This window comes from Aptenodytes forsteri, unplaced genomic scaffold (genome assembly GCF_000699145.1).
Source record: "Aptenodytes forsteri isolate BGI_AS27 unplaced genomic scaffold, ASM69914v1 Scaffold119, whole genome shotgun sequence".
Taxonomy (NCBI): Eukaryota; Metazoa; Chordata; class Aves; order Sphenisciformes; family Spheniscidae; genus Aptenodytes; species Aptenodytes forsteri.
This window is the reverse complement of record NW_008796165.1, coordinates 10,013,779-10,027,396: the sequence shown is the minus strand read 5'-3', so window position 1 is coordinate 10,027,396 and position 13,618 is coordinate 10,013,779. Positions and strand designations below refer to the sequence as shown.

General features: G+C 57.7%; 2 protein-coding genes across 2 annotated transcripts; both read right to left on the bottom strand.

The window, feature by feature from the left end:
- Window positions 1–1,901: 1,901 nt before the first annotated feature.
- Window positions 1,902–5,033, bottom strand: BSND (barttin CLCNK type accessory beta subunit). The gene is made up of 4 exons (XM_009287400.1): window positions 4,857–5,033; window positions 3,656–3,735; window positions 2,993–3,235; window positions 1,902–2,190 (listed from the first exon to the last, which is right to left on the bottom strand). Exons 1-4 carry the CDS (start codon window positions 5,031–5,033, stop codon window positions 1,902–1,904), a joined length of 789 nt encoding a protein of 262 aa, XP_009285675.1.
- Window positions 5,034–6,668: 1,635 nt separating this feature from the next.
- On the bottom strand, window positions 6,669–9,640 carry TMEM61 (transmembrane protein 61). The gene is made up of 2 exons (XM_009287399.1): window positions 9,291–9,640; window positions 6,669–6,954 (listed from the first exon to the last, which is right to left on the bottom strand). The coding sequence occupies exons 1-2, from the start codon at window positions 9,638–9,640 to the stop codon at window positions 6,669–6,671; spliced, it is 636 nt and encodes a 211-aa protein (XP_009285674.1).
- Window positions 9,641–13,618: the final 3,978 nt, after the last annotated feature.

The following is a 13,618-nucleotide window of genomic DNA, read 5'->3' as shown; positions in this document are numbered from 1 at the left end:
CAGCCTTTGTGCCCGGGGTCCTCCCGCCTGTGGGCACGGCAAGGATGCTTTGCTGAGGGATGTGGGGACACAAATCCAGCTGCACAAAGGGTTCCTGGGGGGGGAAGAGGCTCCAGACCCCGTCTCAGCCCTCTCCTCTGCCCCTGCCCAAGGAAAATGTTTTTGAAAATTAAGTTTCTTTTGCCAAAAGTGGTAGTGAGTTCTGGCACATGAGATGGGCAAAAGCTTTCAGGTCTCTACGAGAGTCCTAAACTGAATACGCAGAGCGACGTCCTGTACCAGGCACCCTCCGGAACCCAGCGAGACGTGTCCCTGTCCAAATGGTGTCCCTGCAGCCACCACGCTCCCCCCCACCGGGAAGGACAGGCAGGAGTCGAGCAAGTGTAAACAGCTGGGTAATGCTTCCTCTTGGACAGCCGCTCCCAGTCCTGCTGGCAATATTTAGCAAACACCGGCGTCTTCGTTCCCCACCCTCCTGACAGCACCGGCGCTGCCTGCCCTTTTCCCCTTGCTGCTGTGGTGACATGAAGGTGAATAAGGGGTGCAGTAACACCAGGAAGGGAGTCACAGGGGCATGAAGCCCCCATGTAGAGCCATTTCTTGCACCACCCTGGATTGCTCCAGCAAAGCACTCCCTGGCTGGCAGGGGAGCGCCGGGAGCATCGTTTCCAGGGTTCCCATGCTCCATCCCCCTCGGGTGCCAGAGGACAGCTTTCCCCCCACTTTTGGGTGTGTCAACCCACATAAATTTGCTGAAGAGCCGCTCTGCCAGCAGATATGTGCTCCCAAGCCTCCTGGGGCCATGCTGGGCACATGCAGCATCCAGCCCAGCTTTCCCAAAACCGGGTAAGGGACTCTCAGCATCCCCATACTATTGGATCCACTGGTGCTTTGATCCAAACCCAGCTGCCCCGGGGAGGCTCAGCCACGCAGATCCCTGCGGCCCCGAGCAGCCAAAGGGCAGGCGGAGGTTGCAGCTCCTGCCGGCGCTGCCATCTCTGCGTGTTGCAAACAGGCTGTGGAAAGCCACTGTGTTGCCCCTGTCGTGGAGACAAACCAGGCTTACCTCCATCAATGTGACTTTAAATGAACGCTTATTATTCAGAGGGAGTTTGGGGACGGTGGGCACTGGCATGCAAAGCCACCCACAGCGCTGTGGCTGTTGACACTGACCCAGTGGAGAGAGAAAATATTGCCCAAAGCCACCACCTCGAGCGGTCCTTGGGAAGCCACAGCCATCACCAGGATTTCGGCTCAAATGAGTCCTCCGCCCTCTGCCCCCGCTGGTGCTGGAAGCTGGTCCTCGTGCAGGAGATGTGGGACAGCACAGTCTGTCCCCCCCATCACTCCTCTCCCAGCCTGGAGTCATGAAAGCTGCCTGCTGCTGGAGTTTCAGGATCTAATTTTAATTCCAGGGCAACTTTGATAAGTGGGAAAAAGGCTTTGTGGACATCTCTGCCTCGTAAAGCCTACCTGGGGTGAATACATCTTTACCTACCTAAACGCTGATCCTGTTTCAAGCAGCAAAGCTAATGTTTTAACTTCCTAAGGACATTATTTAGCCCGGATCCTGCCCAGCCCAGCATTCGCGCTTATCTGTGCCCACCCAAAGCGCTCCAGCAAGGGGGGCCTTGTTGCTGGCTGTCCCCTCTGCTGCAGAAATTTGGGGCTCAGGAGATGGTGATGCTCCCCTCAGGTTTTGCAGGATGGCAGCCTCCTGTGCAGCTGGGTGGGCGCGAGGGGCGCAGCATGGCACGGGGGACAGCAGGATCCTGGGGGCTCCTCCACACTGCAGGCACTGCACTTTCAGGGGGCAGCCCAAGCCCCTCTCTTCCAAGTGGTGATGTCTGCGTCCCCTCCACGAGATGGGTCCATGCCAAGTGGCCATTCTCTCCAGGAAATCAGTTTTCCAGCTCAAAAAGGCAGTCATTATCCTCGAGCAGAGCATCCGGCCCCTCTCGGAGCCCATAATAGAGGTCATCCTCCTCCCCGCTGCCTTTGCGGGGAGAACCAGGGTGCTCTCCCCCCGCCAGGGAGCTGGTTGGGGTGCAGCTGGAGCGGGCAACAGATGGTGGGGGGGGTCGGCCCCATGGCACGGGGCTGCCGGGCACGGAACCCTCCAGCGACGGCGTGTCCATGTCCTCCAGGAGGCATGCCAGCGGCGCGTCCCCTGGGGCCAGCTGGGGGGGGCTGCAGGAACAGAGAGGGCTGAGGGGCAATGGTCAGGGTGGGGGTTACACTAAACACAGCTGGGCTGGAGCTGGGGTTTCCCCCAGAGCCGGCGGCTGCTGGGCTCAGCATTGCTCAGCCAGTGTCCCAGCATCACCAGTCCCCTTGCTGGGTGGCTGGACCACCCCAGGAGGGCCCTATCTCAGCCCCCGGTGCCTGCCTTTACAGGGACAACCCCCCTGCCAGGTTCCCTCTCCAGCCCATGGGACAAAGTAGTGGCTGCCCTCACACACTGTGCCCACATCCTGAGGAGAAAGCAGAGCACCCCCCTCCCAGCTGTAGATGCATTTTGGCAGAGGGGGTGCCTGAGTCCTACGCCCCGAGGCTGCACAGTGACCCCCATCACCTGCAAAGCACTTTTGGGGTCTCCTGGACCAATGCATGGGCATCACACATGGCATCTGGTTTGAGGGACACATACTGAGCGTCTCATTTCTATCAAAATCTGACCAGGAACTTGGGATTTATGCTGGTGAGGGACATTGTTTATATTTATAAAATGAAATAAAAACAAAATGCAAATCACAACCAAAGGCAGCCCAGATTTGCTCCTGATTTCACCCTGGTAAATAATTTGGTACTGAGAGACCCCATGGGCTGAGGCACTGTCCAGGCTCCAGCTGGGAGGTCTGGTGGTTGCTGCTATGCGAGCAGCAAAGACCCCTCTGCCCCCTCTCCCTCCCCCCACACTGGGGGTCTGAGCCCCCCCCAGTTTCACCCCGCATCCCACTGGTGCCACCTCGACCCCATGGGCCTCACGTACCAGCTGCCTGCCGCCGTTTCCAGCCGAGGCGCCGGCTCTCCGGGGTGGTCTCCAGCACCACCCAGCTCCCAGTGGACCTCTGCTTTCGCCTGCACCGCCAGCTGGGAGCAGCTGCGGGGTCTGGGCTGGGCCGTGGGAGGGAGCGGGCCCGAGCCCACCACCTGCCCCTGGATCTGCTCGTAGGACGGCAGGCTTTTCTCGTAGGTGCTGGTGGCCTCTTGGTTGGGGCAGGGTACAATCAAGCTGCGGGTGAAGGAGGAACAGGGTGCTGAGCAGGACCTGGACACCCACAGAGCCAGGAGATACTTGGGGACACGCACATAGGACTCCATCAGGTGCTTTAGAGGACACTGAAGCCACACCACTGCCCATGCCAGCAGCAGAGCCAGCAGGTCCTTGCAGGGGGGTGCCTGCAGGAACGCAGCTAGACGCTTTGCACTGTCCAGCATCGCTCTGGCTCTGGCCCTGGGGGACTCAGCCAGCCCTTGCCTCCCCCACCCCGGCCCCTGCTTGTCATTTTTTGCTGCAATAGGTGTAGTTGTCCCCGGTGCCAGTGTGCTCAGACACTGCCCTTGTCCCCAGGGGCATACAGATAACTGTGTGTACAGATGAAAACACCCACCGAAAGGAAAACGGCCGCTGGGGCCGGGCACTGGGACCTACCAGGTGTCCCTCTCCGGCAGTACGATGGGTTTGTGGTCCAGGAACCGCTCGGCCTCGAGGTCCACGGGGACGAATGTTATCTGGGGGGAAAAGAAACGCAGCGCCCGGGGGGCTGCGCTGGGCATCACAGGGACCCTCAGCCCTCGTTAGCGGTAAAAAGTCTGGGGTGTCCCTTCAGCTGGGTTTTCGGTCTTTTCCCAGCCCGTTTGAGTGTCTTGCTTGGAAATGTTTTTTTGGGGGGGAATCAATAAGTGATTGAATGAACCCACCACTGCCTCGCTCTCAGCCCCTTGTTCCCTGCAGGGTCATGCGTGTCCCTGAGCCCAGGGGGGATCCCAGGGCCCACGAGGGAGGTCAGTGGCCAGGGACAACCCCGAGGGTGCCCCATCCTTGAGCCCTGAGCACAGTGACAATGCCACATCTCCCTCCTTGCCGGGGCTGAGCTCAGCTTTTGGGGGAGCTGGGGTCAGCTTCACTGCAGTCCCAGGGGACTCGGCCGGTCCTGGGGGTCCCAGCTGGTCCCGAGTCCTGGGGTCCCATGCACCAACCCACATTTTGGGGTGCAGCCAACCTGTTGATGGGCCATCCTGCAGCACTGAGATCAGCCTCGCAGCCACCCGCTCCTTGGAAAAAAGCCTTTTCTGCCAGCTCCGTTTCCCGGGGCAGGGACGCGTGGCCACCCTGCCGTGCTGAGGGTGCCCTCTGCCAAGGAGACCGGCAGGTGAGGGCTGTGCTTGGGGGGGCTGGGACCCTCCGGACCTCCATGGCCATGACAGCCCCTTCTTCCAAAGCCCTGGGAGCCTGCGAGCCCCCACAGGTGCAAGGAAGGGGCTGGTTTGGGGGGGATTTGCATGGGAGAGGTGAACACGAGCTGATTTCCTTCGGTTTATTCCCCACTGCTGCTTGGCAAAGACCCAGCCTCGGGGCACAGGGGGGCGAGGGAGAGGGGCCACATCCTGCAGACATCAGCAGGGAGGTGTAGCAGGGTGAGAGCCCCCAAACCAACACTCCCGCCTCCGGATCGCCCCAGCTGGCTTTCTCCAGCGGGACCTGCCACTACCCCACCCTATGGATGGGGAAACTGAGGCACAGCCTGAGGCTACACGTCCGCAGTAGCGAAGTGGGACAAGGAGCTGAAGCCACCCAAACCCGGCTGAGTCCTCGAGCTCCCCGAGGCGCACGGTGGTGGGACAGACCCTACCTTCGGGTAGCACTGGCACATGCTCCAGGTGATGCCCACAGCTATGAGCAGGATGCCTAGGGTGCAGAAGGTGATGTAGATCTGGGGTTTTTCCACGCTCATGATGAACATTCCCGTCATCACCAGGAAGAAACCCAGCATGATGAACCCGTAGCGAAAGGTCTTCTCCTCGGCCATGGGCACCGGGTGGGAGAGGCAGGGGAGGAGAGATGCCGGGAAGCCCGTTTACTTGCGGCTGCTGCCTGCTGAGCACACCTCCAGAGTAAGGCAAGGAGTGGTTTCTTTCTCTGGAGGCTGCCAGGGGCTGAGGATCAGCTGCACGTTGAGCCTGGTCCTGCCCAGGGCTGAGCCAGCCAGTTTTTAACGGGTTTGTAATGAATGCAAACACCGACCCGCCGTTCACACTCCAGTGAAGCCGCCTGGCACGTGTCCGGGTAACCTTCCCTGAAGGCATGCGCAGCCAGACCCCATGCCTGGGGAAGGGACGGGGAGGGAGAAGGGGGCACGGTGGCAGAGACGGGGACCTGGAGAGCAGCTGGTCCCGACGGGACTTTCCCAGCCCTGGGGGCTGGAGCTGGACTTGGCTGTAAATCGGAGCTGGCAGAGCCCCAAAATAAGGGGGACGCCAGGGCGCAGCATGTTTTCAAGGGCTGTGGGGCTGCAGCAGGGGAAGACGGCGTGCTCCAGGGTCTTTTTGGAGGCTGGTGGGTTGGGAATAGCCCCCACCTTGCTCCGGCTGGGTGCTGGGGAAGCACCGGTGGGGCTGCCTCGGTGGGGCAGCAACCAGGCTGCGAAGGGTAGGCTAAAGCCGGGGAAGGATGGAGCAGGATCGGTCCACCCAGGGGAGTGAGGACATAACGTCCATGTGCCCTGTGTTTGCTTGAGATGGAGCAGGGGCGTTAAAAGGTGTCCCCTTCCCACCGCACATCTGACAGCCAGGCAGTAGCAGTGGCTTTAATTAGCCTTCGATTTGTTCCCTTGCTTGCCTGCCCATGTGGAAAAGCATGTACCTGGCTTATGAAAAATAATATATTCTATTATAAATAATGTTATATTTGGCTGTGGCTCCGCAGCCACTCTGCAGCCCTGCAGGTCTGCAGGGGGCCCAGGGCAGCCCGTTATTTCAGTGGGATGGAGCAACCGGCAGCAGCCCCCGATGAAGTTGGCATTTCCTCTGGGCAAGGCTGCAAACCCGTCCGTGGTGGGCAGGGAGGGGGGTGAGCCACTCAGGGTGTCTTTTTATAGGATACTGCCTGAAATGCCAAGTGCACTTGGATGCCCTGAATGCATGCACAAGCCACTGAACACCTCTAAACCAAATGAAGTGAAGCATGGGAGTCAGTATGTGGGGAAAGCAAGGTGGAAGGGATGGAGATACAGCTGGAAGGGGCATTGAAAAGGCAGAGGAGCGAACAGGGCAGCACGGAGCTGGTTTTTCTATGGCCGGATTCCTTGTTCTTTGCTGCAGTTTTTATTATATAGCTCTTGCTTTGAGTGTGCAGCCCCTGACCTGATACGAGCTCCCCACGGTAGGTCAGAGCAGGGAATGCAAAGCATCTGCAACCAGCAGTGGTTTTATTAAAAATACGAAGGCTTTCAAACATGCCAGTTACCCCCACCGCTCCGAACACATCGCCCACAGGACCCACAATCCTGACAGCCCTGGACTGATCGCTCGGAAAGAGAGACGGACCCCTCTGCCTTCCCCCTCCTTGCTCACCCTCCTCTCACCCCAGCAAAGGAAGGGACTCGGTTTAAAGCCGAGGGACCGGGCAGCCACTCTCAGAGTCCCGGCCCCCCATCGCCACCAGCTCAGACGCCCCGGATGCTGATGTTTTCGTAACTGGGGGGAGGCGTTGCCTGCAGCTCCCCGGGGTGCTGGGTCTCCAGCCAGGACAGGCTGGGGCGGAACAAGGCGCTGTCGGAGGAGCTGCGCCGGTGGCCACCCTGCCAGCTCTCGTCCTCCTCCAGGTAGCGATACAGGGGCGGCGTGAGCTCCTCCTTCCTCCTCGGGGGCTGGACGTAGGCTGGGGCGCCATGGGCAGGTCTGCAGGTCAGGGCTTCTTCGTAGGTCGGGATGGTGCTGGTGTCCCAGGTACTGCAAAGGAAGAAGAAACCCAGCAGCGCACCCTGTCAACCGGAGCATCCCAGCACCCAACAACTGGAGCACCCCAGCACCTGTCAACTGCAGCATCCCTGTGCCCTCTCAACCAGAGCATCCCAGTGCCCCATCAACCAGAGCATGGTGGTGCCCCATCAACTGGAGCATCCCAGCACCCCATCGGCTGGAGCATGCCTGAGCATGGTGGACATGCACGTGCTGGGGACAGCACATGGGCAGGTTTTGCATGCCTGAGGTCATTGGAAAACTGTGTCAGTGGCTTCCTGGCACCAGGAGGGTGAAGAGCCATGCCGGAGGAAGGGCATCATCCATCAGACCTTGCAACAAAGCAACATCGCCCAGTTCCCACTGAGTTTATTAACCCCTCACCCAAGAAGAGGAAGGGCAGCCTGGCAAGGCAGCCTCGAAGAGCTGCCACCTCCGGTGTTAAGAGCAACAACTGCAGGTGTGACTGACCACAAAACAGCAGAGGTGCTGGCTCTCGAGACATCTGCCCCTTCATTCTGCACTGCGCTGCTTCCCACAGGCAGGAGAGCATCCTTGTCGTCTGCCTAACCCCAAAGTCACTCCCCAAAGCACAGAGGCTGCCGGCAGCTGACTGAGTGGTTTGGCATGAGCAGCCAGGTGAGAGCTAGGCATCCCGGTTCAATGCGGTCATACCCCACCCTCATGCCCGCCGGAGCCCTCCATGCACCGGCCAAGCCTGGTGCCACTTCCAGCAGCGCTTTGCTGAGCAAACACGGCTTGTGTACAGGGAAAACCTCCACCCAACCTTTGCCCTGCGCACGGCCGCTCTCGACACCCTACGAAACGGTGCGGTCCCGAAGATGGGGAGGCTTTGAAAAAAACCCACCGTCCGCTTGCTTTTGCAGTTGAAAACCCAGCGAGGCATGCTCGGGGAGGCTGCAGGCACCAGGGGGGCACAGCTTGTCCAAAGGGAAAGCTGCAGGGCTCTGCAGGCATGCCTCCATCCCAAACTCAGCAGCCCCCTGTCCCGGACTTGCTGCCCCGGGCATCCGCACCGTGGCTTTCGCCAAACAGCCTCAGCTTGCAAAGGGATGCTGCCTTGGAAATGCAGAGAGGGCGGTTTCTGCCAGCACAGGATGTCACGCTGCCAGCCCTCTGCGGAGCGGCGTTTTCTGCTTTGGAGGGCTTTGCTGCGCGAATGCCAGCGCAGCTGGGGCTGCAGGAGCTGCTGCAGCACCAGCGATGCTGGGGCAATGCCTTCCTGTCCAGCACGGGAGCTCAGGGAGCTCAGGGAAGGGGACACTCCCCATGGGGAACACAGCAAAGCCCTCCATGGGAGGAGGAAAACCCCCCAGACTGCCCAGACCAGCTTATGATCTCACCCCCTGATATTCACATGGGCACCGAAACGCCCAGAGAACCACAAACGTGCCTCCCACCCCGACTGAATTTTTATGGTTTTATGTTCTTAAGTTTCTTTTAGTGCTGCTTTTCCCCAGAGCCTGATTTATGCTGGAGCCAAGATCTTTGCTGTGACCCCATAAAACAGCACTGGGAAGGGCCGGCTGGCTCGGCTTCCACAGCAGTCTCTGGAAAAAAACCCTTTTGATCAAAAAACTTTTAAATCAAGAAGTGGGAATGAATCTCAGGCTCACACAGGAAGAGTCTGGGGACCCAACAAGCAGCAGTGGTGTTTGGGGGGCGAGGGGTCTTCCCACACCCCAAAACAGGCTTCATAGAGGGACCCTCCACCTGCACTCCCATCTCAATGCCAATCTGAGGATTATTTTCCTTCTTTTTTTCTTTTAACTCCCTTTTAACACAGATTTTGTTTCCATTAAAGATGGCACAAACCCCATCATCCTTACAGAGCACTGCAGACCTGTGGCACCGGGGAAGGTTCCAGCAGCTGGAGGTCTGGATGAGCCCCCCACACCCAAATCCCGGCGCGCTGCCAGAAAACCTTCTGGCGGCCTTCTGCTTGGTGGCTCTGCTAAGGAGATGTCTGCCTCAGCCGGTGATGGTCCCACAGGGCAAGGAGAGCCATCTGTGGCTGAGCCGGCCGCGGGAGCAGCCAGCATGGGCATGGAGGGTGCCTGCAGGGAGGGGAGGGTGCGGGGGCTCGGGCTCGGGTTGACACTAACGAGGAAAAGCTTCTTCTCAGGGAGCAGGAGAGCACAGAACGGGGTCTGAGCAGCAGCCAGCAGCACGGCAGTGTTACTGCTCATCTGAGCTCGCCCACAAGCAAGCCTGAGAGCAGGCTTAGGTACACGGCCATGCCGGGACAGTCAAACCCACCCTCAACTTCTTCCCACCCAAGCGCCACAGGGGGTTGTGGCACCCACCTGCAGTTCCACTTCTCCAGAGGCTCCGCGGTGAAGTACTGCAGGTCCCTGGGGAAATGGTACTGGTAGCGGCGGGAGACCACCCTGGCGTTGGCTTTCACGGACCAGAGGAGCCCAAAGAGGAGGAGGATGCCACCGATGCCACAGCAGAAGAAGCTGACGGAGCGGAGCAGGGCACTGGAGGAGGAGCTGGACACCATCTCGGCTTCCCGGGGAGGCAGGAGGCGAGCCCCACTGCTGGCCGGGGTGCCCACCTCTCCATCGCTCCACCAGGCGAAGCACAGCGTCCCCGTCACCAGCAGCACGGCCCCAGTGATGGTCATGCCGTAGCGGAAAGAGGCGGCTGCCATCCTTCAGAATGAGATTTTAGGAGGGGAGAAGAGTGAGACAGGGCATGAGAGAGCCCACGTCCTGCAAGACAAGAAAGGGACCAGGTTTGAGAGGGACAAGGTCATGGAAGAAGACATATCAGAGGAGAAAACTACTGAGCTAGGACCTCTCTGGGGATTGCACACTCTTCAGCTACTTATTATTGACCATCAGAAGGGGCATTTCCACCATCTCAGATGCGAAGTCCGTGCGCAGAGCAAAGTCAGCCACCAGTCTGGACCCATAAATGTCCCAACAGACTCGTAAAAACATCCTCATTTTCAAGAAATGACCCAGCGCTCCCATGGAGACAGGATGAAAACCCCAGCCAGGGGAGCTATGGAGGCGGCTCTGGGGACTTGCATAGCTCTTGTCTTTGGGTTTTATTCCAGACTTCCTCCCAAGCTCGGAGGAATGCCAGCTGGGTTTCTGATCAAAGCAAGGCTTATGGAAGAGGTTAGGGAGAGGGACATAAATTTAAGATGTCATTGTTTCCGAATTATCAGTGCACATGTTTTCTCCTCTGAAACTGGAGGTAAATTGGTCCTGCGGTGACAGTAAATGTCTGGCATCACTGCTCAAAAGCCCGCAGCCCAGGGGATTTGGGGCTGCGCTGCCTCTTGCTTTCTCAGGGAAAAGGGCCAAGTACCATCTCTGAAAGTCACAGAGATGCTATTTCAGGGAAAAATCAACACTCAGATGCTGGCAACCCAGGGTACCTCATCTAGGGATGGCTCCTGAGACGCCAAGCCAGCGGGGACCCCAAAGAGTCTCCTGTGACTGATGGAGCCCACAATAGCTGCGGTCCCCACCATCACCAAGCTCGGAACAAGGATGGGAGCGGGAATCACTCCATATCTCCGTTAAAAGTGAGGAATGTGCTGGGTACAAGCTAAACCCTTGGAGAGGGTATGAACTACTGCTGAAGTAGGTGTTTCTGCTATGCTGGTCAGGGGGACTGAGGCAACAGACCGCAGAGATCTATGAGGGTCCTGCTGACCCAGCTATGATGTCCCATTTCAAGACACTCCAGAAGCACAGAGGGGCTTCAGTTTATTTTAAAGGTGAGGTAAATACCCTGATGCTGGAAGAGTCCGCTCAATCTTCATCCAAACGAGCTTTTGCACATCAAATTTTGCTCCCCTGGGTCAGCTCCAGCGCACATCTTCTCAACTCCCCGGCATGATCAATCCCGCAGGTGTTATCACCACCTTCACCGTCCCTATCAGGGTGGTTTGGGGTTGGTTTGACAACCAAAGAGATGAGGCAGTGCCACATGTTTCTGTTGGGTGGCACTTCTCAGCTCAATGTCACACACTGAGAGCAACCGTCCTTCCCCAGCACGGGAGAATTTGGGGAGGGGGAGCTGGTTTCTGATCTCTGAGGCTCTCACTCCCCCTTGCTTTCTCCAGCAAACAACAAGCATCTGCTCTCTGGGCTTGGGGATGCCCAGCCCCCAACCAACCAAACAGCACCAGCAACCAGGGAGGCAGAGAGGTCCCACCACGTCCCCTCTGGCCTTGCTCACTGCCCAGAAAGAAGATGCAGGTTCAGCTCCCACTTCTTGATGAACAAAAAGCTTTGGACCATGCGGGAATTAAGCACCAGCACCCCCTTACAGATTCAGTCTTGGCTGACTCCTCTGCAAGGACTTCTCGTGGTGTCAGTGCCAGTGGAGAGCCTGCACGCTGGGGGCTGTCCCGGATGGAGATGGGGCTCAAGCACAGAGGTGGATAGAGAGCTGAGTGACCCACACTCAGCCCCCACCTCTGCCTTCACCACTTTGCTTGTATGTCAGTAAAATGAAGATAACCTGGTGGCTTTGGTCTCCATTCCTCCAGGCAGGGCTCTCCTCCTACAGCGGGGACTCAAATTGTACCCTGAGATCTGGAAGTGCCAAGCCAGAGCTAAGGATGGAGCAGAGGTCCAGCACAGGCTCAGTGTGATCAAGGGCGGGTGGAATTACATTATTTCAAGCCGTTATTTATCAGATGGGCCCACTAAATGGAAAGCCAAATTACTTTGTAGTGAAAGAAACACCATCTGATCTAATCTACGTTTAATGAAGAAATCCGATGAGAAGTGGGATTTAGGAAACTTGCAGGAAGGCTGCAGGACTGGGAGCCCCGACAACACACTCCGGCTCTCGTCCCACGGTCACGAGCCCGAATTGCCGCCCGGGCTGGTGGTGGCCGGTGGTCCCCACCAGCAGCCACAGTCACCCGCCAGGAAGGAGGCGGTGTTTCTGGGCCGAGAGGAGGCCCATAATGAGAAGACATGTTTAGATGCTCCCTCCTGAATGGCAGGGGCTTGGCTGAGCTGAGACAGAGAAGGGACTGTTAGAGACCAATTAGAGATGTTGTTAGGTGCTATTAGGGATCAGCGTCCTCCAGCTCACCACCGAACACAGGCAGGACACAGCAGACAAGCTGGGCTTATGTTGCCTTGCAGCAGTAGATGCTCAGGAGAGCGCAAGGACCCTACTGACCCATGAATCCAGCTCCTTTTGAGAGCATTGCATTTTCCTGGAAAATTTTCAGCCAATATTATTTGGAAAAAAAAAAACAAACCACAACCCAAAAACCCTACAGCAAAGCTCTCGATCCAACTGCATGGAAATTACAGGTCACTCCACACTGAAAGTCTGGATTGAAACAGCACCAAGAGTTGAAATGTTCAGCTCCTGCAATCAACACTCTCCTCATTTGGGGGTCAGCCTGGTGAGGTTTGGGAGATGCTGTGATTCCCCTGCCCAGGCACGGGGAAATTTGCAGCCCCCGGCGCTGCGCACATCTGGGAGCACTGGCAGCGATGGGGAGGCGGATGTGGAGAGAAGGCGGAGAGCCTCTGGGAGGTGACGGATTGACAGCTCAAGAGAATAAACTCTTCTCTCTTGACAAAACCAGCGCAGCACGGGGAGCAATGCTAAAAGCTCCTCCAGCCTACCCGGCACATGCTCCCGTAGCGCGTGTGCGGGGGCGGCTCCTCTGCGCGGGGTGGCATTGCCATCGCACCGTCCCATTGCCAAACCCCGTCTCGGGCTGGCATGGCTCTCCTGAGCCTCTTTAAAAGACCCACAATATTTTTCTCAGTGCACCAACCACTGGAAGAAGAGGCCAAAGGAGCAGGGGTGGGAGGCAAGGTGTGATGCTGGGGCAGGACCCGAGTCCCTGCTCCTCGAGCCTGCTCCCGGCTCCGCTCCCAGGGCACTCAGCATCCTGCACATCAGGTCTCCTGCTGAGCATTTCCAGCGCAGGCTTCCCCGGAGGGGCTGTCCCTCCGAAGATGGCAATTGCTGGCTCCCAAACACCCATCTCCACCCGCCGAGCCACCCTGACATTTTGTTCTGCCCCGTCTCCTCCTTTGACCTGCTCTGAAATAGTCTTTCTGGGGAAATAGATTTGCACATTGCACAGACAAACAGATACAAATGGTAATAGTTTACATAGTTCCAGTAAGATGCTGAGAATAGCATCCCCCATATAAAGTTATGCAGATGGTGATTCATAGGGTCTACTAAGCATTACTCAGAAAACCACTCTCTTCCAGTGACACAAGAAATGAAGAGTTTTGAATCTCTCCGCCATCAAGCAGAAATACCCCCCCCCCCCCCCCCCCCGGCCCTCCCAGCCTGTCCTTCCACACCATGCGGGCTGGAGACCTTTAACTAGGCGCAGACGTGCCAAGAGGAAGGCTGGGGAGAGACACGCCGAAGCGCAAGCATGTCATTAGGAAGATTCCTTCCTGCCTTTATCTGAATTTGCTATTATTATTATTATTGTTGTTGTTGTTGTTGTTGTTGTTATTTAGGGCTTTGGTAGCCATCCAAACCACAGTAATGATGAAGCTTTTGAAAGAGCATCCGAGAAGCTCTGGCATCGTCAGCCTCTCAAACGCAGGTTCGGATGGAGGGGAGCCCTCACGGAGCGAAGCACATGTATCCCCCCCGAGCCGCTGGG